Source organism: Passer domesticus, chromosome 33, assembly GCF_036417665.1.
Source record: "Passer domesticus isolate bPasDom1 chromosome 33, bPasDom1.hap1, whole genome shotgun sequence".
Taxonomy (NCBI): Eukaryota; Metazoa; Chordata; class Aves; order Passeriformes; family Passeridae; genus Passer; species Passer domesticus.
The window spans coordinates 213,977-241,392 of NC_087506.1; the positions used below are offsets into that span (position 1 = coordinate 213,977).

The 27,416-nt window shown below is 52.0% G+C and overlaps 1 protein-coding gene across 1 annotated transcript in view; it reads left to right on the forward strand.

Moving 5' to 3' along the window:
* RNF40 (ring finger protein 40) overlaps positions 1–27,416 on the forward strand; it is a 58,642-nt gene that overhangs the window by 4,464 nt on the left and 26,762 nt on the right. Inside the window, exons 3-14 of the mRNA XM_064401833.1 lie at positions 4,523–4,690; positions 8,330–8,481; positions 9,228–9,377; positions 11,711–11,753; positions 12,268–12,289; positions 12,385–12,497; positions 14,772–14,918; positions 16,573–16,647; positions 18,623–18,742; positions 22,526–22,705; positions 24,506–24,641; positions 25,565–25,686. Of these exons, the coding sequence (XP_064257903.1) occupies positions 4,523–4,690; positions 8,330–8,481; positions 9,228–9,377; positions 11,711–11,753; positions 12,268–12,289; positions 12,385–12,497; positions 14,772–14,918; positions 16,573–16,647; positions 18,623–18,742; positions 22,526–22,705; positions 24,506–24,641; positions 25,565–25,686 (1,428 nt within the window). The remainder of the gene's footprint in view (positions 1–4,522; positions 4,691–8,329; positions 8,482–9,227; positions 9,378–11,710; positions 11,754–12,267; positions 12,290–12,384; positions 12,498–14,771; positions 14,919–16,572; positions 16,648–18,622; positions 18,743–22,525; positions 22,706–24,505; positions 24,642–25,564; positions 25,687–27,416) is intronic.

A 27,416-nucleotide genomic window follows, 5' to 3' on the forward strand; every position in this document is an offset into this window, starting at 1 on the left:
TCTCACCTGTCTGTGTCTGACCTGTCTGTGTCTCACCTGTCTGTGTCTGACCTGTCTGTGTCTCACCTGTCTGTGTCTCACCTGTCTGTGTCTCACCTGTCTGTGTCTCACCTGTCTGTGTCTGACCTGTCTGTGTCTCACCTGTATGTGTCTGACCTGTCTGTGTCTCACCTGTCTGTGTCTGACCTGTCAGTGTCTGACCTGTCTGTGTCTCACCTGTCTGTGTCTCACCTGTCTGTGTCTCACCTGTCTGTGTCTGACCTGTCTGTGTCTCACCTGTCTGTCTCTCACCTGTCTGTGTCTGACCTGTCTGTGTCTGACCTGTCTGTGTCTCACCTGTCTGTGTCTGACCTGTCTGTGTCTGTACCTGTCTCACCTGTCTGTGTCTCACCTGTCTGTGTCTGACCTGTCTGTGTCTCACCTGTCTGTGTCTGACCTGTCTCACCTGTCTGTGTCTGACCTGTCTGTGTCTCACCTGTCTGTGTCTGACCTGTCTGTGTCTCACCTGTCTGTGTCTCACCTGTCTGTGTCTGTACCTGTCTGTGTCTGACCTGTCTGTGTCTGTACCTGACTGTGTCTGTACCTGTCTGTGTCTGACCTGTCTGTGTCTCACCTGTCTGTGTCTCACCTGTCTGTGTCTGTACCTGTCTGTGTCTGACCTGGCTGTGTCTCACCTGTGTCTCACCTGTCTGTGTCTCACCTGTCTGTGTCTGACCTGTCTGTGTCTCACCTGTCTGTGTCTGACCTGTCTGTGTCTCACCTGTCTGTGTCTCACCTGTCTGTGTCTGTACCTGTCTGTGTCTGACCTGTCTGTGTCTCACCTGTCTGTGTCTCACCTGTCTGTGTCTGACCTGTCTGTGTCTCACCTGTCTGTGTCTCACCTGTCTGTGTCTGACCTGTCTGTGTCTGACCTGTCTGTGTCTCACCTGTCTGTGTCTGACCTGTCTGTGTCTGTACCTGTCTCACCTGTCTGTGTCTCACCTGTCTGTGTCTGACCTGTCTGTGTCTCACCTGTCTGTGTCTGACCTGTCTCACCTGTCTGTGTCTGACCTGTCTGTGTCTGACCTGTCTGTGTCTGACCTGTCTGTGTCTCACCTGTCTGTGTCTGACCTGTCTGTGTCTGACCTGTCTGTGTCTCACCTGTCTGTGTCTGTACCTGTCTGTGTCTCACCTGTCTGTGTCTGACCTGTCTGTGTCTGACCTGTCTGTGTCTCACCTGTCTGTGTCTCACCTGTCCTGTCTCACCTGTCTGTGTCTGACCTGTCTGTGTCTCACCTGTCTGTGTCTCACCTGTCTGTGTCTGACCTGTCTGTGTCTCACCTGTCTGTGTCTGACCTGTCTGTGTCTGTACCTGTCTGTGTCTGACCTGTCTGTGTCTCACCTGTCTGTGTCTCACCTGTCTGTGTCTGACCTGTCTGTGTCTGACCTGTCTCACTTGTCTGTGTCTCACCTGTCTGTGTCTCACCTGTCCGTGTCTGACCTGGCTGTGTCTCACCTGTCCTGTCTCACCTGTCTGTGTCTGACCTGTCTGTGTCTCACCTGTCTGTGTCTCATCTGTCTGTGTCTCACCTGTCTGTGTCTGACCTGTCTGTGTCTCACCTGTCTGTGTCTGACCTGTCTGTGTCTGACCTGTCTGTGTCTCACCTGTCTGTGTCTCACCTGTCTGTGTCTGACCTGTCTGTGTCTGACCTGTCTCACTTGTCTGTGTCTCACCTGTCTGTGTCTCACCTGTCTGTGTCTCACCTGTCCGTGTCTGACCTGGCTGTGTCTCACCTGTCCTGTCTCACCTGTCTGTGTCTGACCTGTCTGTGTCTCACCTGTCTGTGTCTCACCTGTCTGTGTCTCACCTGTCTGTGTCTGACCTGTCTGTGTCTCACCTGTCTGTGTCTCACCTGTCTGTGTCTCACCTGTCTGTGTCTCGCCTGTCTGTGTCTCACCTGTCTGTCTCTCACCTGTCTGTGTCTCACCTGTCTGTGTCTCGCCTGTCTGTGTCTGACCTGTGTCTGACCTGTCTGTGTCTGACCTGTCTGTGTCTCACCTGTCTGTGTCTCACCTGTCTGTGTCTCACCTGTCTGTGTCTGTACCTGACTGTGTCTCACCTGTCTGTGTCTGACCTGTCTGTGTCTGTACCTGTCTGTGTCTGACCTGTCTGTGTCTGACCTGTCTGTGTCTCACCTGTCTGTGTCTCACCTGTCTGTGTCTGACCTGTCTGTGTCTCACCTGTCTGTGTCTCACCTGTCTGTGTCTGACCTGTCTGTGTCTGACCTGTCTGTGTCTCACCTGTCTGTGTCTGACCTGTCTGTGTCTCTCACCTGTCTGTGTCTCACCTGTCTGTGTCTGACCTGTCTGTGTCTCACCTGTCTGTGTCTCACCTGTCTGTCTGACCTGTCTGTGTCTCACCTGTCTGTGTCTCACCTGTCTGTGTCTCATCTGTCTGTGTCTCACCTGTCTGTGTCTGACCTGTCTGTGTCTGACCTGTCTGTGTCTGACCTGTCTGTGTCTCACCTGTCTGTGTCTGACCTGTCTGTGTCTCTCACCTGTCTGTGTCTCACCTGTCTGTCTGACCTGTCTGTGTCTCACCTGTCTGTGTCTCACCTGTCTGTGTCTCATCTGTCTGTGTCTCACCTGTCTGTGTCTGACCTGTCTGTGTCTGACCTGTCTGTGTCTGACCTGTCTGTGTCTCACCTGTCTGTGTCTGACCTGTCTGTGTCTCACCTGTCTGTGTCTCACCTGTCTGTGTCTGACCTGTCTGTGTCTCACCTGTCTGTGTCTGACCTGTCTGTGTCTCATCTGTCTGTGTCTCACCTGTCTGTGTCTGACCTGTCTGTGTCTGACCTGTCTGTGTCTGACCTGTCTGTGTCTCACCTGTCTGTGTCTCACCTGTCTGTGTCTCACCTGTCTGTCTCTCACCTGGCTGTGTCTCACCTGTCTTTCTCTCACCTGGCTGTGTCTCACCTGTCTGTGTCTGACCTGTCTGTGTCTCACCTGTCTGTGTCTCACCTGTCTGTGTCTCACCTGTCTGTGTCTCACCTGTCTGTGTCTGTACCTGTCTGTCTCTCACCTGTCTGTGTCTGACCTGTCTCACCTGTCTGTGTCTGACCTGTCTGTGTCTCACCTGTCTGTGTCTCACCTGTCTGTGTCTGACCTGTCTGTGTCTCACCTGTCTGTGTCTGACCTGTCTGATCTCACCTGTCTGTGTCTCACCTGTCTGTGTCTGACCTGGCTGTGTCTCACCTGTCTGTGTCTCACCTGTCTGTGTCTGACCTGGCTGTGTCTCACCTGTCTGTGTCTCACCTGTCTGTGTCTCACCTGTCTGTGTCTCACCTGTCTGTGTCTCACCTGTCTGTGTCTGACCTGTCTGTGTCTCACCTGTCTGTGTCTGACCTGTCTGATCTCACCTGTCTGTGTCTGACCTGTCTGTGTCTGACCTGGCTGTGTCTCACCTGTCTGTGTCTCACCTGTCTGTGTCTGACCTGTCTGTGTCTCACCTGTCTGTGTCTGACCTGTCTGTGTCTGACCTGGCTGTGTCTCACCTGTCTGTGTCTGACCTGTCTGTGTCTCACCTGTCTGTGTCTCACCTGTCTGTGTCTGACCTGTCTGTGTCTCACCTGTCTGTGTCTGACCTGTCTGATCTCACCTGTCTGTGTCTCACCTGTCTGTGTCTGACCTGGCTGTGTCTCACCTGTCTGTGTCTCACCTGTCTGTGTCTCACCTGTCTGTGTCTCACCTGTCTGTGTCTCACCTGTCTGTGTCTGACCTGTCTGATCTCACCTGTCTGTGTCTGACCTGTCTGTGTCTGACCTGGCTGTGTCTCACCTGTCTGTGTCTCACCTGTCTGTGTCTGACCTGTCTGTGTCTCACCTGTCTGTGTCTGACCTGTCTGTGTCTGACCTGGCTGTGTCTCACCTGTCTGTGTCTCACCTGTCTGTGTCTCACCTGTCTCTCACCTGTCTCTCACCTGTCTGTGTCTCACCTGTCTGTCTCTCACCTGTCCCTGTCTGACCTGTCTGTGTCTGACCTGTCTGTGTCTGACCTGTCTGTCTCTCACCTGTCTGTCTCTCACCTGTCTGTGTCTGACCTGTCTGTCTCTCACCTGTCTGTCTCTCACCTGTCCCTGTCTGACCTGTCCCTGTCTCACCTGTCCCTGTCTCACCTGTCTCTCACCTGTCTCACCTGTATCTCACCTGTCTGATCTCACCTGCTCAGGAGGAGATGGACGTGAAGGTGCTGCAGTTCCGGAACAAGAAGCTGTGTCTGACCTGTCTGTGTCTCACCTGTCTGTGTCTCACCTGTCTGTGTCTCACCTGTCTCACCTGTCTGTGTCTCACCTGTATCTCACCTGTATCTCACCTGTCTGATCTCACCTGCGCAGGAGGAGATGGACGTCAAGGTGCTGCAGTTCCGGAACAAGAAGCTGTGTCTCACCTGTCTCACCTGTATCTCACCTGTATCTCACCTGTATCTCACCTGTCTCTCACCTGTATCTCACCTGTATCTCACCTGTCTGATCTCACCTGCTCAGGAGGAGATGGACGTCAAGGTGCTGCAGTTCCGGAACAAGAAGCTGGCCGAGCGGCTGGAGCAGCGCCAGGCGTGCGAGGACGAGCTGCGCGAGCGCATCGAGAAGCTCGAGAAGCGCCAGGCCACCGACGACGCCACGCTGCACCTGGTCAACCGCTTCTGGGCGCAGGTGAGGGCACACCTGGGCACACCTGGGCACACCTGGGGCACATAAAACCCAAAAAAATGGGGTTAAAACCAGCAAAAATGGGGCTATGGGCACTGAAAACACACCTGGGCACACCTGGAATGAAGTCAGCACCTGGTCAGCCGCTTCTGGGCACAGGTGAGGGGCACACCTGGCACACCTGGGCACACCTGGGGCACATAAAACCCAAAAAAATGGGGTTAAAACCAGCAAAAATGGGGTTATGGGCACTGAAAACACACCTGGGCACACCTGGAATGGGGTTATGGGCGCCCCGCACCTGGTCAACCGCTTCTGGGCACAGGTGAGGGGCGCACCTGGCACACCTGGGCACACCTGGGCATGAAAAACACCAAAATACTGGGGTTAAAAGGGTTAAAAGTGGGGTTTTGGGTGCTGAAAACAGACCTGGGCACACCTGAGATGGGGTTATGGGCACCCCGCACCTGGTCAGCCGCTGCTGAGCACAGGTAACGCACCTGGGCACACCTGGGCACATCTTGGAGCAAAAGAAATGGGGTTAAAAGGGTTAAAAATGGGGTTATGGGCACCCTGCACCTGGTCAGCCGCTTCTGGGCACAGGTGAGGGCACACCTGGGCACACCTGGGGCACATAAAACCCAAAAAAATGGGGTTAAAACCAGCAAAAATGGGTTTATGGGTAGTGAGAACACACCTGGGCACACCTGGGCACACCTGGGCATGAAAACCACCAAAAACTGGGGTTAAAAGGGTTAAAAATGGGGTTTTGGGTGCTAAAAACACACCTGGGCACACCTGGGCATGAAAAACACCCAAAAACTGGGGTTAAAATGGTTAAAAATGAGGTTATGGGCACTGAAAACACACCTGGGCACACCTGGAATGAGATCAGCACCTGGTCAGCCGCTTCTGGGCACAGGTGAGGGGCACACCTGGGCACACCTGGGCACACCTGGGGCACATAAAACCGAAAAAAAATGGGGTTAAAACCAGCAAAAACAGGGTTATGGGCATTGAAAACACACCTGGGTGCACCTGGGGCACACCTGGCACACCTGGGCACACCTGGGCATGAAAAACACCAAAATACTGGGGTTAAAAGGGTTAAAAATGGGGTTTGGGTGCTAAAAACACACCTGGGCACACCTGAATTGAGATCAGGGACACTTGGGCACACCTGGCACAGGTGAGGCACACCTGGGCACACCTGGGAGCAAAAAAACCCAAAAAAAATTGGGATTTAAATGGGTAAAAAATGGGGTTATGGGTAGTGAGAACACACCTGGGCACACCTGGGCATGAAAAACACAAAAAAAATGGGGTTAAAAGGGTTAAAAATGGGGTTATGGGTGCTAAAAGCACACCTGGGCACACCTGGAATGAGGTCAGCACCTGGTCAGCCGCTTCTGGGCACAGGTGAGGGGCACACCTGGGGCACATAAAACCCAAAAAAAATGGGGTTAAAACCAGCAAAAATGGGGTTGTGGGTGCTGAAAACACACCTGGGCACACCTGGGCATGAAAAACACCCAAAAACTGGGGTTAAAACCAGCAAAAATGGGGTTTTGGGTGCTAAAACCACACCTGGGCACACCTGAGATGGGGTTATGGGCACCCTGCACCTGGGCAGAAGCTGCTGGTCACAGGTGAGGGGCACACCTGGGCACACCTGGGCATGAAAAGCATCCAAAAAATGGGGTTAAAAGGGTTAAAAATGGGGTTATGGGAACTGAAAATGTACCTGGGCACACCTGGAATGAGGTCAGCACCTGGTCACCCGCTTCTGGGCACAGGTGAGGGGCACCTGGGCACACCTGGGCACACCTGGGGCACATAAAACCCAAAAAAAACTGGGGTTAAAAGCAGCAAAAATGGGGTTTGGGTGCTAAAAATACACCTGGGCACACCTGAGATGGGGTCAGGAGCAGCCAGGGGATTGTGGGCACAGGTGAGGGGCACACCTGGGCACACCTGGGCATGAAAAACACCCAAAAACTGGGGTTAAAAGGGTTAAAAATGGGGGTTTGGGGTGCTAAAAACACACCTGGGCACACCTGGGCACACCTGGGACAGGTAAAACACCCAGAAATGGGGTTTTAACCCTTTCCTCTTTGATTAAATTTGGGGTCGGTTTGTGGGTAATTTTGGGTTGATGTTGAGTTTTTTTGGGTCACTTTTAACCCTTTCGCCCCCGGTTAAATTTGGGGTTATTTTGGGGGCATTTTTGGGTGGATTTTGTTGCATTTCGGCTCATTTTTAACTCTTTCCTTCCCAGTTAAATTTGTGGGTATTTTGGGTGCATTTTTGGGTTCATTCCGCTGGATTTGGGGTCACTTTTAACCCTTTCCTGCCCAGTTAAATTTGGGGTTATTTTGTAGGTAATTTTGGGTTGATTTTGACTTTTTTTGGGTCACTTTTAACCCTTTCCCGCCCAGCTGGATTTGGGGCTAGTTTGGGTGCATTTTTGGGTTCATTTCGCTGGATTTTGGGTAATTTTTAACCCTTTCCTGCCCAGCTGGATGTGGGCTTATTTTGGGTGCATTTTTGGGTTGATTTTGGTGGATTTGGGGTAATTTTTAACTCTTTCCCACCCAGCTGGATTTGGGGTCGGTTTTGGGGCATTTTTGGGTGGATTTCGCTGGATTTGGGGCCACTTTTAACCCTTTCCCGCCCAGCTGGATTTGGGGTCATTTTGTGGTGGTTTTTTGGGTTGATTTTGTTGGATTTGGGGTCACTTTTAACCCTTTCCTGCCCAGCTGGATTTGGGCTTGGTTTGTGGGGCTATTTTCGGGTTGATTTTGTTGAATTTCGGGTCAGTTTTAACCCTTTCCTCTTTGATTAAATTTGGGGTTATTTTGTGGGTATTTTTGGGTTGATTTTGTCTTTTTTGGGGGTCACTTTTAACCCTTTCCCGCCCAGCTGGATTTGGGGTTATTTTGGGTGCATTTTTGGGTTGATTTTGTTGGATTTGAGGTCACTTTTAACCCTTTCCTCCCCAGTTAAATTTGGAGTTATGTTGGGGATATTTTTGGGTTAATTTTGGCTTTTTCAGGTAATTTTAACCCTTTCTTTACCTGCTTAATTTTTGTGTTAATTTTGGGGCTTTTTTGGGTTGATTTTGGCTTTTTTTGGTGATTTTTAACCTTTTCTTCCCCAGTTAAAGTTGTGCTTATTTTGGGTGCATTTTTGGGTTCATTTCGTTGGATTTGGGGTCACTTTTAACCCTTTCCCCCCCAGTTAAGTTTGGGCTTGGTTTTGGGGCATTTTTGGAAGAATTTTGTTGGATTTGGGGTCACTTTTAACCCTTTCCCGCCCAGCTGGATTTGGGGTTGGTTTGGGTCCATTTTGGGGTTAATTTTGTTGGATTTGGGGTCACTTTTAACCCTTTCCCGCCCAGCTGGATTTGGGGTTGGTTTTGGGGGCATTTTTGGGTTGATTTCGGTGGATTTTGGGTAATTTTTAACCCTTTCCCGCCCAGCTGGATTTTGGGTTATTTTGGGTGCATTTTTGGGTTCATTTCGGTGGATTTTGGGTTAATTTTTAACCCTTTCTCACCCAGCTGGAAGTGGGCTTATTTTGGGTGCATTTTTGGGTTGATTTCAGTGGATTTGGGTTAATTTTTAACCCTTTCCCGCCCAGCTGGACGCCGAGGTCCAGGCCCTGCTGCGGCGCTGCGACGGCGACGGGGGAGGGGCCGGGGGCGGGGGAGGGGCGGCCCCGCCCCCCGGGGACCCCCCCGGGGACCCCCCCGAGCCCCCCCCCGAACCCCCCCGGGGACCCCGAGAGGAGAGGTGAGCGGGGGAGGGGAATTCGGGGGGAATTTGGGGAAATTTGGGTTTTTTTTGGGAGAAAATTTGGGGTTTTGAGGAGAAATTGGGGATTTTTGGGGGAAATTTTGGGGTTTTGGGGGGAATTTTGGGGAGTTTTGGGGGGAACTTGAGATTTTTGGGGGGAAACTGGGATTTTTGGGAGGAAATTTGGGATTTTGGGGAGAAAATTGGGGATTTCGGGCAGAAAAAATTGAGATTTTTGGGGAAATTTGGGGTTTTTAAGGGGAAATTTGGGCATTTTGGGCGGGAAAATTGAGTTTTTTGGGGAGGATTTGGGGATTTTTGGGAGTTTGGGGGAAATTTGGTGGTTTTGGGGGGAAAATTGGGGATTTTGGGTGGGAAAATTGAGATTTTTGGGGAAATCTGGGGATTTTTTGGGAGAAAATTGGGGGTTTTGAGGAGAAATTTGGGATTTTGGGGGCAAATTTTGGGGGTTTTGGGGGAAATTTGGGGGGTTTGGAGCTAATTTGGGGATTTTTGGGGGAAATGTGAGATTTTTGGGATTCAGGTGAGGAAGTTTGGGATTTTTGGGACCAATTTTGGGATTTTGGGGAGGAAATTTGGGATTTTTTTGGAGCAAATTGGGATTTTGTGTCGTTTCGAGCGCGTTTTTGGGTGGAAATTTCTGCAATTTTGGGTAAAAATCCAAGATCTAATTTGCATAAAGGCACAGTAATTAACGCTAACGATGTGTTTTGTGATTGCAGAGGCGTGGGCGGGGCCCGAGGAGGGCGTGGCCGCCGCCCCTCCCCCCCCCAGGCTGGGCTTTGCCCCCGAGGCCGTGGCCAGGCTGGGGGGGGCCCTGGGGAGAGTCCAGAGGGGGCTGCAGCACCTGGGGGGGCACCTGAGCGCAAGAGGTGGGTACCTGAGGGGTTAAACACACCTGAGATACACCTGGGGGCACCTGGGGGGGTTAGACACACCTGGGCATACCTGAGATACACCTGAGGGGTTAAACACACCTGGGGGGTTAAACACACCTGGGGGGTTAAACACACCTGAGATAGACCTGGGGGGTTAGACACACCTGGGGGGGCACCTGGGCGCACGAGGTGGGTATGGGGTACACCTGGGATACACCTGGGCACACCTGAGATACACCTGGGCACACCTGGGATACACCTGGGCACACCTGGGCACACCTGGGATACACCTGGGATACACCTGGGATACACCTGGGCACACCTGGGGGCACCTGGGGGCACCTGGGATACACCTGGGATACACCTGGGATACACCTGGGATACACCTGGGCACACCTGGGGGCACCTGGGGGCACCTGGGATACACCTGGGATACACCTGGGCACACCTGGGGTACACCTGGGGTACACCTGGGATACACCTGGGCACACCTGAGATACACCTGGCACACCTGGGGGCACCTGGGCACACCTGGGGTTGTTAAAGGAGATTTTGGGGGATTTTTTGGGGAATTTTTGGGGGAGTTTGGGGCTTTTTGGTGGGATATTTTTGGGAAATTCCGGTGGTTTTGGTGGGAAATCTGTGTGAAATTCTTGCGGAATTTTGGGTGGAATTTTTGGGATTTTGGGGCTCTTGGTGTCTCTGATTTTTGTTGGAATTTGGGTGAATTTTTCTGGGAATTTTGGTGATTTTTGTTGGCGTTTTTTCACAATTTTGGGTGTTTTTTCTGCGAATTTTGCAGAATTTTGGCCTTTTTTTTTGTAATTTTTGGGGGGATTTTTCAGGAATTTTGGGCTTTGATAATTTTGGGATTTTTGGGTGGAATTTGTGTGATTTTGGGTCTGAATTCCAGCCGAGCTGGGAGAACCCGGCCGGGAGCTGCTGCGGGACCCCAATTTTGGGAAATTTTAGTGACATTTTTATCAAATTTTGTGTGGAATTTTTATGGAATTTTGGGATGAATTTTTGGGATTTTGGAGCTCTTGGTGTCTCTGATTTTTGCTGGAATTTTGGGTGAATTTGAAGGAGTTTTGGTGGGTTTTGTTGAGATTTTTTGGCATTTTGGCCATTTTTTTCTTGGGATTTTTGACATTTTTTTGGAATTTTTTGGGGGATTTTTTAGGAATTTTGGGCTTTGATAATTTTGTGATTTTTGGGTGGAATTTGGCTGATTTTGGGTCTGGATTCCAGCCGAGCTGGCAGAGCCCGGCTGGGAGCTGCTGCGGGACCCCAATTTCGGGGAATTTTTTGTGAAATTTTTATGCAATTTTGATGAAATTTTCATGAAATTTTGGGTTGAGTTTTTGCGATTTTGGAGCTCTTGGTGTCTCCGATTTTTGCTGGAATTTTGCGTGAATTTGGGTGAATTTTTCTGTGAATTTTGGTGATTTTTCTTGGCATTTTTTCACAATTTTGGTCATTTTTTCTGGGATTTTTGTGGAATTTTGGGGTTTTTTCCTTGGAATTTTTTTGTGGATTTTCTGGCAATTTCAGGATTTGATAATTTGTGATTTTTGGGTGGAATTTGGCTGATTTTGGGTCTGAATTTCAGCTGAGCTGGGAGAACCCGGCCGGGAGCTGCTCTGGGGTTCTGATTTTGGGGAAGTTTTAGTGAAATTTTGATGAAATTTTGGGTGGCATTTTTATGGAATTTTGGGTGGAATTTTTGGGATTTTGGGGCTCTTGGTGTCTCTGATTTTTGCTGGAATTCTGACGAAATTTGGTGTAAATTGGGTGGAATTTTGGTCATTTTTTGCTGGATTTTTGTGAGATTTTGGCTGATTTTTGTGCTATTTTTGTGGAATTTTGGGCTTTTTTCTTGCAATTTTTTGGGGGATTTTTTAGGAATTTTGGGCTTTGATAATTCAGGGATTTTTTGGGTGGAATTTATGTGATTTTGGCTCTGAATTCCAGCCGAGCTGGCGGAACCCAGCCGGCAGCTGCTGTGGGAGCTGCTGCGGGACCCCAATTTTGTGAAATTTTAGTGAAATTTTTAGGAAATTCTGTGTGGAATTTTGATGAAATTTTGGGTTGAATTTTTGGGATTTTGGAGCTCTTGGTGTCTCTGATTTTTTACTGGAATTTTGGGTGAATCTGGGTGAATTTTTCTGTGAATTTTGGTGATTTTTGTTGGAATTTTTGTGGAATTTTGGGCTTTTTTCTTGGAATTTTTTGGGGGATTTTTTAGGAATTTTGGGCTCTGATCATTTTGGGATTTTGGGTGGATTTTTGGGTGGAATTCGTGCGATTTTGGCTCTGAATTCCAGCCGAGCTGGCGGAGCCCGGCCGGGAGCTGCTGCGGGAGCTGCTGCGGGATTCCAATTTTGGGGAGATTTTTAGTGAAATTTTTAGGGAATTTTGGGTTGAATTTTTGGGATTTTGGGGGTCTTGATGTCGCTGATTTTTGCTGGAATTTTGGGTGAATTTAGGGCATTTTTTGCTGGATTTTCGTGGGATTTTGGCTGGTTTTTCTGCGAATTTTGTGGAATTTTGTGATTTTTCCTGGGAATTTTTTTGGGAATTCTATGGAAATTTCGGGCTTTGATAATTTAGGGATTTTTGGGTGGAATTTGGCTGATTTTGGGTCTGAATTCCAGCCGAGCTGGCGGAACCCGGCCGGGAGCTGCTGCGGGAGCTGCTCTGGGATTCTGATTTTGGGGAAATTTTTGTGAAATTTTTGTGAAATTTTCATGAAATTTTGGGATAAATTTTTGGGATTTTGGAGCTTTTGGGGTCTCCGATTTTTCCTGAATTTTGTGTGAATTTGGGTGAATTTTTTTTGGGAATATTGGGCTTCTTGATTGCAATTTTTTTGCTATTTCAGCTACTTTTTTTCTGGGATTTTTGTGTATTTTTCCTAGAATTTTTGGGGGGATTTTTCAGGAATTTTGGGCTTTGATAATTTGGGTGTAATTTGTGTGATTTTGGCTCTGGATTCCAGCCGAGCTGGCGGAGCCCGGCCGGGAGCTGCTGCGGGAGCTGCTGCGCGAGCACCGGCGGCTGCAGGAGCTCACCCAGAGCCTGCACGAGAAACACCAGAGGGAGGCCCTGGAGGTACCTCAGTGTCACCTGTGTCACACCTGTGTGTCACCTGTGTCACCTGTGTGCTCACCTGTGTGTCATCTGTGTCTCCTGTGTCCCATTTCTGTGTCACCTGTCCCTGCCCTGCCCCAGAGCCTGCACGAGAAGCACCAGAGGGAGGCCCTGGAGGTACCTCAGTGTCACCTGTGTCACACCTGTGTGTCATCTGTGTCACCTGTGTCCCATTTCTGTGTCACCTGTCCCTGCCCTGCCCCAGAGCCTGCACGAGAAACACCAGAGGGAGGCCCTGGAGGTACCTGGGCACACCTGGGCACACCTGGGCACACCTGGGGGTCACCTGAGGGTCACCTGTGTCACCTGTCACACCTGTGTCCCATTTCTGTGTCACCTGTCCCTGCCCTGCCCCAGAGCCTGCACGAGAAACACCAGAGGGAGGCCCTGGAGGTATCTGGGGGGCACCTGTGTCACCTGTGTCCCATTTCTGTGTCACCTGTGTCACCTGTCACACCTGAGTGTCACCTGTCACACCTGAGTGTCACCTGTGTCACCTAGGCACACCTGTCACACCTGAGTGTCACCTGTCACACCTGAGTGTCACCTGGGCACACCTGAGTGTCACCTGTGTCACCTAGGCACACCTGTCACACCTGAGTGTCACCTGTCACACCTGTGTGCTCACCTGAGTGTCACCTGTGTCACCTGGGCGTCACCTGGGCACACCTGGGGGTCACCTGTGTCACCTGAATCTCACCTGTGTCCTCACCTGTGTCACCTGAGTGTCACCTGTGTCACCTGAGTGTCACCTGTGTCACCTGTCACACCTGAGTGTCACCTGTGTCACCTGAGTGTCACCTAGGCACACCTGTCACACCTGAGTGTCACCTGTGTCACCTGAGTGTCACCTAGGCACACCTGTCACACCTGAGTGTCACCTGTGTCACCTGAGTGTCACCTGTGTCACTTGTCACACCTGAGTGTCACCTGTGTCACCTGTGTGCTCACCTGTGTCACCTGTCACACCTGAGTGTCACCTGTGTCACCTGTCACACCTGAGTGTCACCTGAGTGTCACCTAGGCACACCTGTCACACCTGAGTGTCACCTGTGTCACCTGAGTGTCACCTGTGTGCTCACCTGTCACACCTGAGTGTCACCTGAGTGTCACCTAGGCACACCTGTCACACCTGAGTGTCACCTGTGTCACCTGTGTCACCTGTCACACCTGAGTGTCACCTGTGTCACCTGTCCCTGCCCTGCCCCAGAGCCTGCACGAGAAACAGCAGAGGGAGGCCCTGGAGGTACCTGGGCACACCTGAGGGTCACCTGGGGGTCACCTGTGTCACCTGGGCACACCTGGGGGTCACCTGTCACACCTGTGTGTCACCTGAGTGCTCACCTGTGTCACCTGTGTCCTCACCTGTGCCATCTGAGTGTCACCTGTGTCACCTGTCACACCTGAGTGTCACCTGTGTGCTCACCTGTGTCACCTGAATGTCACGTGTGTCACCTGGGACACACCTGAGCGTCACCTGTGTCACCTGTGTCACCTGAGGGTCACCTGGGCACACCTGGGGGTCACCTGTGTCACCTGTCACATCTCTGGCCCATTTTTTACCTCACCTGTCTCTCACCTGTGTCTCACCTGTCTCAGATAAAAGTTCAAAGTGATTTACCCTGAAATAACCCAAATCTGTTGAATTTTTGGGCTAAAATCACGGGGGTTTTTCTCTTTTTTTGGGGGGTTTTTTGGCTCACCTGTCCCTCACCTGTCCCAGGTAAAACCTCAAGGTGATTTACACTGAAATAACCAAATTTATTCAAGTTTTGGGCTAAAGTCCCGGGGTTTTTGTCATTTCCTTGGGGTTTTTTTTGGTTCACCTGTCCCTCACCTGTCCCTCACCTGTTCCTTGTTCATCTCTCACCTGTCTCACCTCTCACCTGTCTCACCTGTCCCCAGGTAAAGCCGCTAGGAGAATTGGACTGAAATAACCAAATTTACTCAAATTTTGGGCTGAAATCTCGGGGATTTTTGCCTCACCTGTCCTTCACCTGTCCCTTACCTGTCTCACCTGTTTCACTTGTGTCACCTGTCTCTCACCTGTCTCTCACTTGTTCCTCACCTGTCTCACCTGTCTCTCACCTGTCTCAGATCAAACCTCAAGGTGATTTACACTGGAATAAACCAAATTTATTCAAATTTTGGGCTAAAATCTCGGGGGTATTTGCTATTTTCTCGGGGTTTTTTGCCTCACCTGTCTCACCTGTCTCACCTGTCCCACCTGTGCAGCTGGCGGAGCTGCAGGACAAGGCCACGTCGGCCGAGACGAAGGTGCTGGAGATGGGCACCACGCTGGAGGGGCTGCAGTGGGACAGCGCCAAGCTGCGCAAGCGCGAGGGGCGGCTGGACAGACACCTGGCCGAGGCGCTGGAGCAGGTGAGCACACCTGGGCACACCTGGGCACACACCTGGGTACACCTGGGATACACCTGGGCACACCTGGACACACCTGGGCACACAACTGGGTACACCTGGGGGCACCTGGGGATACACCTGGGTACAGCTGGGGGCACCTGGGCACACCTGAGATACACCTGGGTACACCTGAGATACACCTGGGGGCACCTGGGAGCACCTGGAGTACCTGAGATACACCTGCAGGTACCTGGGATACACCTGGGGACACTTGGGCGCACCTGGGGGCACCTGGGATACATTGGGATACATCCGGGGACACCCGAGATACACCTGGGCACACCTGGGATACACCTGGGGTACACCTGGGCACACCTGGGATACATTGGGATACACCTGGGCACACCTGGGCACACCTGGGGTACCTGAGATACACCTGGGCACACACCTTGGCAAACCTGGGCACACCTGGGGTACACCTGGGGACAGCTGGGCACACCTGGGGGCACCTGAGCATGCCTGGGGTACACCTGAGGGCACCTGGGGGCACTTCAGATACACCTGGGGGCACCTGGGCACACCTGGGATACATTGGGATACACCTGGGCACACCTGAGATACACCTGGGGTACACCTGGGCACACCTGAGCTCAGGTGTCCCTCGCTTGTGTTGAATTTTTGTGGCGTCACACTCGTCTGTCACCTGTCACCTGTGCTCTGTGTGTCACCTGTCTCTCCTCTCCGTTCTCACCTGTCCTTCTCACCTGTATCTCTCACCTGTCCATCTCACCTGTCCATTCTCACCTGCCTCACCTGTCTTTCACCTGTCTCTTACCTGTGTCTCACCTGTCCATTTTCACCTGTATTTCTCACCTGTGTGTCTCACTTGTCCATCTCACCTGTCCTTTCCCACCTGTCTGTTCTCACCTGTCTGTTCTCACCTGTTACCTGACCATCTCACCTGTCCCTTCTCACCTGTCCATTCTTATCTGTATCACTCACCTGTGTCTCACCTGTCCGTGTCTTACCTGTGTCTCTCACCTGTGTGTCTCACTTGTCTCTCACCTGTCTCACCTGTCCGTGTCTCACCTGTCCATTCTCACCTGTCTCTTACCTATCTCACCTGTCCATCTCACCTGTCCCTGTCTCAACTGTCCCTCTCACCTGTGCATGTCTCACTTGTCTGATCTCACCTGTCTCTCACCTGTCCATGTCTCTCACCTGTCCATCTCACCTGCCTGTCTCACCTGTATCTCACCTGTCTGATCTCACTTGTCTGATCTCACCTGTCCCTGTCTCTCACCTGTCCGATCTCACCTGTCCGATCTCACCTGTCTCACCTGTCCGTGTCTCTCACCTGTCTCTCACCTGTCTCACCTGTCCATCTCACCTGTCTCTCACCTGTCTCTCACCTGTCTCACCTGTCCGTGTCTCTCACCTGTCTCTCACCTGTCTCACCTGTCCCTGTCTCTCACCTGTCTCTCACCTGTCTCACCTGTCCATCTCACCTGTCTCTCACCTGTCTCACCTGTCCCTGTCTCTCACCTGTCTCTCACCTGTCCCTGTCTCACCTGTCTGATCTCACCTGTCCCTCACCTGTCCGTGTCTCACCTGTCCGTGTCTCTCACCTGTCCATCTCACCTGTCTCTCACCTGTCCTGTCTCACCTGTCCCAGCTGACGTCAGGCTCGTACGGCTCCGGCAGCTCCGGGGGGTTCCAGGGCGGGCAGATCACCCTGAGCATGCAGAAGGTACCGGCACGGCGAGAATCCGGGCAAATCGGGGAAATTGGGGAGAAATCGGGGAAAATCGGGAAAAATTGTGAATTTTGGGGGAAAATTGGGAAAAGAAATGGGAAATAATTGGGAAATTTTGGGAGAATTTGGGGGGAAAATTGGGGATTTTGGGGTAAAGTGGGGAAAATTTGGGAAATTTGGGGGGGAATTGGGGAAACAGTGGGAAATTTTGGGGGAAGTTGGTAGAAAATTTGGAATTTTGGGGAGAATTTGGGGGGAAATTGGGAAAAAATGGGGAATTTTTGGGGAAAACTGGGAAAAAAATTGGGAAATTTGGGGGGAAATTGGGAAAAAATTGGGAATTTTTGGGAGGATTTTGGGGGGATATTGGGAAAAATTTTGGATGGAAATCGGGGAAAATTTGGGGGGAAATTTGCGAAAAAATTGGGGAGAAATTGGGAAAAATTTGGGAATTTTGGGGGGACATTGGGAAAAATGGGGAATTTTTGGGAGGATTTTGGAAGGAAAACTGGGAGTTTTGGGGGGAATTGGGGAAAAATTGGGAAAGATTTGGGAGTTTTGGGGAGAATTTTGGAAGGAAAATTGGGAATTTTCGGCAGGAAATTGGGAATTTTGGGGGTAAATTGGGAAAAATTGGGAATTTTTGAGAACATTTTGGAAGGAAAATTGGAAATTTTGGGGGGAAATTGGAAAAAAATGGGAATTTTTGGGGGTAAATTGGGAAAAAAATGGGGACAAATTGGGAAAAATTTGGGAATTTTGGGGGGAAGTTGGGAAAAAGTTGGGAATTTGTTTGAGGATTTTGGAAGGAAATTTGGGAATTTTGGGGGAAAACTGGGAAAAAATGGGGCATTTTTGGGGAAAAGTGAGGGGGAAAAAAGGGAAATCTGGAGGAAATTGGGAAAAAATTGGGAATTTTTGGGGGGATTTTGGAAGAAAAATTGGGAATTTTTGGGGGAAAATTTGGAAAAAATTGGCAATTTTTTGGAGGATTTTGGAAGGAAAATCAGGAAATTTTGGGGGGAAATTGGGAAAAATTGGGAATTTATTAGAGGATTTTGGAAGGAAAATTGGGAAAAAATGGGGCATTTTGGGGGTAAATTGGGGGAAAAATTGGGGAAAAATTGGGAATTTTTGGGGGAAAAATTGGGAGAAAAATTGGGAATTTTGGGGAGAAATTGGGAAAAATTTGAGAAATTTGGGGGGAAATTGGGAAAAATTGGGAGTTTGGGGGGAAATTGGTGGAAAATTTGGAATTTTTGGGAGAATTTTGGGGGGAAATTGGAAAAAAATGGGGAATTTAGGACAGATTTAGGGTGGAATTTTGATGGATTTTGGTCAAACTTTGAGGGTTTTTTGTGGGAATTTTTTTGGGATTCTCTGGGAATTTGTGGAATTTTGGAATCCCGGTGGATTTTTGGGGTGAATTTTATGGTTTTTGGTCATTCTCGCCCAGTTTGAGATGCTGAACTTGGGTTTGGGATGGAATTTTGATGGATTTGGGTCAAATTTTGGGGTTTTTTTGTGGGAATTCTGTGGGAATTTGGGGGAATTTCAGATTTTCTTTGGAATTTTGGGTTAAATTTTGGCATTTTTGGTCCCTTTGTGCCCAGTTTGAGATGCTGAACTTGGGTTTGGGTTCGATTTGGGATGGATCTTGATGGAATTTCTTTGGAATTTTTGGGGTTTTTGTGGTATTTTTTTGGGGAATTCTCTGGGAATTTGTAGAATTTCAGATTTTCTTTGGAGTTTTGGGTTAAATTCTGTCATTTTTGGTCTGTTTGTGCCCAGTTTGAGATGCTGAACGTGGAGCTGAAATGGATTTGGGTTGGATTTAGGGCGGAATTTTGATGGAATTTCTTTGGAATTTTGGGTTTTTTGTGGGAATTTATTTGGGAATTTATGGAATTTTGGAATCCCGGTGGATTTTTGGGGTGAATTCTGATATTTTTGGTGCCTTTGTGCCCAGTTTGAGATGCTGAACGCGGAGCTGGAGGGGAACCAGGACTTGGCCAACTCGCGCATGGCCGAGCTGGAGAAGCTGCAGCTGGAGCTGCAGGCGGCCGTCAGGGGCCAGGAGCGCCTCAAGGTGACACCGGGGACTTCGGGGGACACTGGGGAGACATCTGGGGACATTGGGGACACTGGGGGGATTGGGGACACTGGGGGACATCTGGGGGATTGGGGACATTGGGGACATGGCGGCCGTCAGGGGCCAGGAGCGCCTCAAGGTGACACCGGGGACTTCGGGGGGACACCGGGGGGATTAGGGACATTGGGGACATTGGGGACACTGGGGACATGGGGGGACACTGGGGGGATTGGGGACATTGGGGGCATTGGGGATATTGAGGGGATTGGGGACATTGAGGGGACACTGGGGACATTGGGGGCATCGGGGACAGGAGCGCCTCAAGGTGACACCGGGGACATTGGGGACATTGAGGGGATTGGGGACACTGAGGGGACATTGGGGACATTGGGGGTTGTGGGGGGGACAGGAGCGCCTCAAGGTGACACCGGGGACACTTGGGGACATTGAGGGGACACTGGGGGACATTGAGGGGACATTGGGGGGATTTGGGACTTTGGGGACATTGAGGGGATTGGGGACACTGAGGACATTGGGGACATGGCGGCCGTCAGGGGCCAGGAGCGCCTCAAGGTGACACCGGGGACTTCGGGGGACACTGGGGGGACATCTGGGGACATTGGGGACACTGGGGACATTGGGGACACTGGGGGACATCTGGGGGATTGGGGACACTGGGGGGATTGGGGACACTGGGGGACATCTGGGGGATTGGGGACATTGGGGACATGGTGGCCGTGAGGGGCCAGGAGCGCCTCAAGGTGACACCGGGGACTTCGGGGGGACACTGGGGGGACATCTGGGGACATTGGGGACACTGGGGACATGGGGGGACATTGGGGGGATTGGGGGGACATCGGGGGGATTGGGGACATCGGGGGGATTGGGGACATTGGGGGCATTGGGGACATTGGGGACAGAGGGGACATTGGGGACAGAGGGGACATTGGGGACATCTGGGGACATTGGGGGCATTGGGGACATTGGGGACAGAGGGGACATTGGGGGGGTTGGGGACAGAGGGGACATTGGGGGGATTGGGGACATTGGGGACAGAGGGGACATTGGGGGGGTTGGGGACAGAGGGGACATTGGGGGGATTGGGGACATTGGGGGGATTGGGGACATTGGGGGGATTGGGGACATGGCGGCCGTGAGGGGCCAGGAGCGCCTCAAGGTGACACCGGGGACATCGGGGGGACACCGGGGGGATTAGGGACATTGGGGACACTGGGGACATGGGGGGACACTGGGGGGATTGGGGACACCGGGGACATTGGGGACATTGAGGGGATTGGGGACACTGAGGGGACATTGGGGACATTGGGGGTTGTGGGGGGACAGGAGCGCCTCAAGGTGACACCGGGGACACTTGGGGACATTGAGGGGACATTGGGGGGATTTGGGACTTTGGGGACATTGAGGGGATTGGGGACACTGAGGACATTGGGGACAGGGGGGGCCGTGAGGGGACAGGAGCGCCTCAAGGTGACACCGGGGACATCGGGGGGACATTGGGGACACTGGGGACACTTGGGGACATTGGGGGGATTGGGGACATGGCGGCCGTGAGGGGCCAGGAGCGCCTCAAGGTGACACCGGGGACATTGAGGGGACATCTGGGGACATCAGGGACATTGGGGGGATTGGGGACATTGGGGACACTGGGGGACATCTGGGGGCATTGGGGACACTGGGGGGATTGGGGATATTGGGGACATTGGGGACATGGTGGCCGTGAGGGGCCAGGAGCGCCTCAAGGTGACACCGGGGACACTTGGGGACACTGGGGACATCGGGGACATTTGGGACATTGGGGACACTGGGGAGATTGGGGACATTGAGGGGATTGGGGACATTGGGGACTGTGAGGAGACAGGAGCACCTCAAGGTGACACCGGGGACACTTGGGGACACTGGGGGTACACTGGGAACACTGGGGGGATTGGGGACACTGGGGGGATTGGGGACATTGAGGGGACACTTGGGGATATTTGGGGGATTGGGGACATCAGGGCCAGAAGCGCCTCAAGGTGACACCGGGGACACTTGGGGGACATCGGGGACATTTGGGACATTGAGGGGACATCGGGGGACATTGGGGACATGGCGGCCGTGAGGGGCCAGGAGCGCCTCAGGGTGACACCGGGGACATCGGGGACATCTGGGGACATTGTGGAGGACACTGGGGGGATTGGGGACATTGGGGGGATTGGGGGTTGTGGGGGGACAGGAGCGCCTCAAGGTGACACCGGGGACATCGGGGACATTGAGGGGACACCGGGGGACATTGGGGCCGTGAGGGGACAGGATTGCTTCAAGGTGACTCTGGGGACGTTTGGGGCTGCTGGGGACTCTCGTGGTTCCGGGTCACTCGGGTGTCACTGAGATGACTCAGGTGTCACTCAGGTGTCACTCAGGTGTCACTCAGGTGTCACTCAGGTGTCACAGGTGTCTCTGGGGTCACTCAGGTGTCACTCAGGTGTGGTTCAGTGTAGGGAGGTTACAGGTGTCACTCAGGTGTCACTGACGTCACTCAGGTGTCACTGAGGTCACTCAGGTGTCACTCAGGTGTCACTCAGGTGTGGTTAGATCAGTATAGGGAGATCAGAGGTGTCACTCAGGTGTCACTGAGGTCACTCAGGTGTCACTCAGGTGTCACTCAGGTGTGGTTAGATCAGTATAGGGAGGTCACAGGTGTCACTCAGGTGTCACTGAGGTCACTCAGGTGTTACTGAGGTGATTCAGGTGACTCACATGTCACTCAGCTGTCACAGGTGTCACTCAGGTGTCACTCAGGTGTCACTCAGGTGTGGTTAGATCAATGTAGGGAGGTCACGGGTGTCACTCAGGTGTCGCTGAGGTCACTCAGGCGTCACTGAGGTGACACACAGGTGATTCAGGTGACTCACATGTCACTCAGGTGTCACTCAGGTGTCACTGAGGTCACTCAGATGACTCAGGTGTCACTCAGGTGTCACTGAGGTGTGTTTAGGTCAGTGTAGGGAGGCCGTAGAGGACTCAGGTGTCGCTCAGGTGACACTCGGGTGTCACTTAGGTGTCACTGAGGTCACTCAGGTGTCACTCAGGTGTCACTCAGGTGTCACAGGTGTCACTCAGGTGTCACTCAGGTGTCTCTGAGGTCACTCAGGTGTCACTCAGGTGTCACTCAGGTGTCACTGAGGTCACTCAGGTGACTCAGGTGTCACTCAGGTGTCATTGAGGTCACTCAGGTGTCACTCAGGTGTCTCAGGTGTCACTTAGGTGTGGTTAGATCAGTATAGGGAGGTCACAGGTGTCACTCAGGTGACACACAGGTCGCTCAGGTGTTACTGAGGTGATTCAGGTGACTCATGTCACTCAGCTGTCACAGGTGTCACTCAGGTGTCACTCAGGTGTCACTCAGGTGTGGTTAGATCAATGTAGGGAGGTCACGGGTGTCACTCAGGTGTCGCTGAGGTCACTCAGGCGTCACTGAGGTGACACACAGGTGATTCAGGTGACTCACATGTCACTCAGGTGTCACTCAGGTGTCACTGAGGTCACTCAGATGACTCAGGTGTCACTCAGGTGTCACTGAGGTCACTCAGGTGACTCAGGTGTCACTCAGGTGTCACTGAGGTGTGTTTAGGTCAGTGTAGGGAGGCCGTAGAGGACTCAGGTGTCACTCAGGTGTCACTCAGGTGTCACTCAGGTGTCACTCAGGTGTGGTTAGATCAGTGTAGGGAGGTCACAGGTGTCACTCAGGTGTCACTCAGGTGACGCTCAGGTGTCCCCTAGGTGGCTCTGCGCTCCCTGCCCGAGGAGGCGGTGAAGGAGGCCCTGGAGTACAAGGTGCTGCAGTCGCAGTTCTCGCTGCTCTACCACGAGAGCCTGCAGGTGAAGACGCAGCTGGACGAGGCGCGGGCGCTGCTGCTGGCCACCAAGAACAGCCACCTGCGCCACATCGAGCACATGGAGGTGGGGCCTCACCTGCCCAGGTGTCCCCAGGTGTCCCCCGGGGGGTCCCGTGGAATTTTGGGGTGGTTTGGGGTCATTCTGGGTGGTTTTGGGTCATCAAAATCCCATAATGCCTCATCCAAGATGGCCGCCTGCGCCACATCGAGCACATGGAGGTGGGGCCTCACCTGCCCAGGTGTGCCCCAGGGGGTTCTGTTGGGTTCTGGGGTGGTTTGGGGTCATTTAGGGTGGTTTTGGGTCATCAAAATCCCATAATGCCTCATCCAAGATGGCCGCCTGCGCCACATTGAGCACGTGGAGGTGGGGCCTCACCTGTTCAGGTGTCCCCAGGGGGTCCCGTTGGGTTTTGGGGTCATTTGAGGACTTTAAATCCCAATAATTCCAATCCAAGATGGCTGCCGGTGCCATCGATCCCATGATGTCTCATCCAAGATGGCTGCCAGTGTAATCAATCCCATAATGCCTTGTTCAAGATGGCTGCCACTGGTGCCATCAATCCCATGATGCCTCATCCAAGATGGCTGTTAGTGCCATCAATCCCACAATGCTTCATCCAAGATGGCCACCAGTGCCATAAATCCCATGATGCCTCATCCAAGATGGCTGCCATCAATCCCATGATGCCTCATCCAAGATGGCTGCCAGTGCTGCCATCAATCCCATGATGCCTCATCCAAGATGGCTGCCAGCATCATCAATCCCATAATGCCTCATCCAAGATGGCTGCCTGTGCCCTCAATCCCATGATGCCTCATTCAAGATGGCTGCCACTGGTGCCATCAATCCCATGATGCCTCATCCAAGATGGCTGTTAGTGCCATCAATCCCACAATGCTTCATCCAAGATGGCCACCAGTGCCATAAATCCCATGATGCCTCATCCAAGATGGCTGCCATCAATCCCATGATGCCTCATCCAAGATGGCTGCCAGTGCTGCCATCAATCCCATGATGCCTCATCCAAGATGGCTGCCAGCATCATCAATCCCATAATGCCTCATCCAAGATGGCTGCCTGTGCCCTCAATCCCATGATGCCTCATTCAAGATGGCTGCCAGCACCATCAATCCCATAATGTCTCATCCAAGATGGCTGCCTGTGCCCTCAATCCCATGATGCCTCAGCCAAGATGGCTGCCACCAATCCCATAATGCCTCATCCAAGATGGCTGCCACCAGTGCCATCAATCCCATGATGCCTCACCCAAGATGGACGCCAAAATTTGGGGTTTTTTAATCTGGGAAAATCTTTTTTAAAAATTCTCCCAAAAAATCCCAAAATCCTCCTAAAAAATCCGAATAAATTTGGGGAAAAAAAGTTTTAAAAATATAAAATATAAAAATAATTTTAAAAAACTAATTAAATATGTAAAAAATTTAAAAATATATTTTGAAAAAATCAAGAAATTCAGTAAAAATCTGTTAAAAAGTTCAAGAAAAAAGCCTGAATTGTTAAAAAATAGTGGGAAAATTTTTTTAAAAAATTCATTCAAAAATCAAATTAAAATGCAAAAAAAAGGGAAAAAATGCAAAAAAAAGGTAAAAAAAATTAGATTATTTTTGGGAATTAGGAAAGCTTAAACTGAGGAAAAAATGTGAAAAATTCTTGAAAAATTCATTAAATAATCAAATTAAAATGCAAAAAAAAGGCAAAAAATTCATTAAAAATCACCCAGAAAATCACTAAAAATCTCAAAAAAATTCCAAAAAAATTCTAAAAAAAATCCCAAAAATTCCTGATTTTCCCCCAAATTTTCCCCAAATTTTTAGCAATAAATTTGCAATATTTTGGGTGTTTCAGAGCGACGAGCTGGGCGTGCAGAAGCGGCTGCGCACCGAGGTGATCCAGCTGGAGGACACGCTGGCGCAGGTGCGCAAGGAGTACGAGATGCTGCGCATCGAGTTCGAGCAGAACCTGGCGGCCAACGAGCAGGCGGGTGAGGCCGGGCACCGGGGGCACACCTGGGGGCACCTGGGGTACACCTGGGGCACCTGAGATACGCCTGGGATACACCTGGGCACACCTGGGCTACCTGGGATACACCTGGGGGCACCTGGGGTACATGGGGGCACCTGAGATACACCTGGGGTACCTGGGATACACCTGGGGGGCACGTGGGGGCACCTGGGATACACCTGGGGGCACCTGAGATACACCTGGGCACACCTGGGATACACCTGGGATACACCTGGGGGCAGCTGGGGTACACCTGGGGGCACCTGGCCACGGCTGAGATACACCTGGGCACAGCTGGGCACACCTGGGGTACACCTGGGATACACCTGGGATACACCTGGGATACACCTGGGATACCTGAGATACACCTGGGGGCATCTGAGATACACCTGGGATACACCTGGGGGCACCTGGGATATACCTGGGTACAGCTGGGGTCACCTGGGCACACCTGGGGGCAGCTGGGGTACACCTGGGATACACCTGGGATACACCTGGGGGCACCTGAGATACACCTGGGGTACACCTGGGGGCACCTGGGATATACCTGGGTACAGCTGGGGTCACCTGGGCACACCTGAGGGCGGCTGGGCACATGGCTGGCACCATCTCACCTGTCTGATCTCACCTGTCCCTCACCTGTCTCACCTGTCTCAGGTAAAACCTCAAGGTGATTTACACTGGAATAAACCAAATTTACTCAAATTTTGGGCTAAAATCCCGGGGTTTTTTGCCATTTTCTTGGGGTTTTTTGGCTCACCTGTCTCTCACCTGTCTCACCTGTCCCTCACCTGTCTCTCACCTGTCTCTCACCTGTCTCACCTGTCTCACCTGTCTCTCACCTGTCTCACCTGTCTCTCACCTGTCTCACCTGTTTCTCACCTGTGCCCTGCCGCGCGCCAGGCCCCATTAACCGCGAGATGCGGCACCTGATCAGCTCGCTGCAGAACCACAACCACCAGCTCAAGGGCGACGTGCAGCGCTACAAGCGCAAGCTGCGCGAGGTGCAGGCCGAGATCAACAAGGTGGGCGGGGCCACGACCCGGGGGCGGGGCCACAAATCCCCGGGGGCGGGGCCACAAAGCCCGGGGGGCGGGGCCACAAATCCCCGGGGGGTGGGGCCACAAATCCCCGGGGGCGGGGCCACAAAGCCTGGGGGGGGGGCCACAATACCTGAGGGTGTGGCTTTGAGGGGTGTGGTCTCTTTAAGGGGGGTGTGGTCACTTTAAGAGGGGTGTGGTTCCTTTAAGAGTGGGTGTGGCCTGTTTAAGAGTTATCGGCTGAGATCAACAAGGTGGGCGGGGCCAAAAGCCGGGGGGGCGGGGCCACAAAACCCGGGGGGTGTGGCTTTGAGGGGCGTGGTCTCTTTAAGAGTGGGTGTGAATCCTTTAAGAGTGGGTGTGGTCACTTTAAGAGTGGGTGTGGTCACTTTAAGAGTGGGTGTGGTCTAAGAGTGGGTGTGGTCATTTTTAAAAGTGGGAGTGGATTCTTTAAGAGTGGGTGTGGTCTCTTCATTAGTGGGTGTGGTCTGTTTAAGAGTGGGTGTGGCCCCTTTAAGAGTGGGTGTGGTCCCTTTAAGAGTGGGTGTGGTCCCTTTAACAGTGGGTGTGGTCCCTTTAAGAGTGGGTGTGGTTCCTTTAAGAGTGGGTGTGGCCTGTTTAAGAGTGGGTGTGGTCCCTGTAAGAGTGGGTGTGGTCCCTTTAAGAGTGGGTGTAGTCCCTTTAAGAGTGGGTGTGGTTCCTTTAAGAGTGGGCGTGGCCTGTTTAAGAGTTACAGGCTAAGATCAACAAGGTGAGCGGGGCCACAAAACCCGGGGGGTGTGGTCTCTTTAAGAGTGGGTGTGGTTATTTTAAGAGTGGGTGTGGTCTGCTTAAAAGTGGGTGTGGTCCCCTTAAGAGTGGGTGTGGTCACTTTAAGAGTGGGTGTGGCCTGTTGAAGAGTGGGTGTGGTTCCTTTAAGAGTGGGTGTGGCCTCTTCAAGAGTGGGAGTGGGTTATTTAAAAAGGGGTGTGGTCACTTTAAGAGTGGGTGTGGTTCCTTTAAGAGTGGGTGTGGTTCCTTTAAGAGTGGGTGTGGCCTGTTTAGGAGTGGGTGTGGCCTGTTTAAGAGTTATAGGCTAAGATCAACAAGGTGGGCGGGGCCACAAAACCCGGGGGGCGGGGCCAAAATGCCCGAAGGTGTGGCTTGGAGGGGCGTGGCCCCTTTAAGAGTGTTGTGTTCTCTGTAAGGGGGTGTGGTCCCTTTAAGAGTGGGTGTGGCCTGCTTAAGATGTGCATGCTGAGATCAACAAGGTGGGCAGGGCCACAAAACCCGGGGGAGGGGCCACAAAACCCGGGGGGTGTGGCTTAGAGGGGCGTGGTCCCTTTAATGTGGATGTGGTCACTTTAAGAGTGGGTGTGGCCCTTTTAGAAGGGGTGTGGCCTCTTTAAGAGTGGGTGTGGCCTGTTTAAGAATTATCGGCTAAGATCAACAAGGTGGGCGGGGCCACAAAACCCGGGGGGCGGGGCCACAAAACCTGGGGGTGTGGCTTGGAGGGGCGTGGTCTCTTTAAGAGTGGGTGTGGTCCCTTTAAGAGTGGGTGTGGTTTGTTTAAGAGTGGGTGTGGTCATTATAAGGGGGTGTGGTCTCTTTAAGAGTGGTGGGCGTGGCTTAAAGGGGCGTCACCTTTCCAAATATGGAATTTGGCTCCTTTAAGAGATGGGTGTGGTCACTTAAAGGGGCGTGGCTTAATTAAAACTAAATTAAAACTGTGGGTG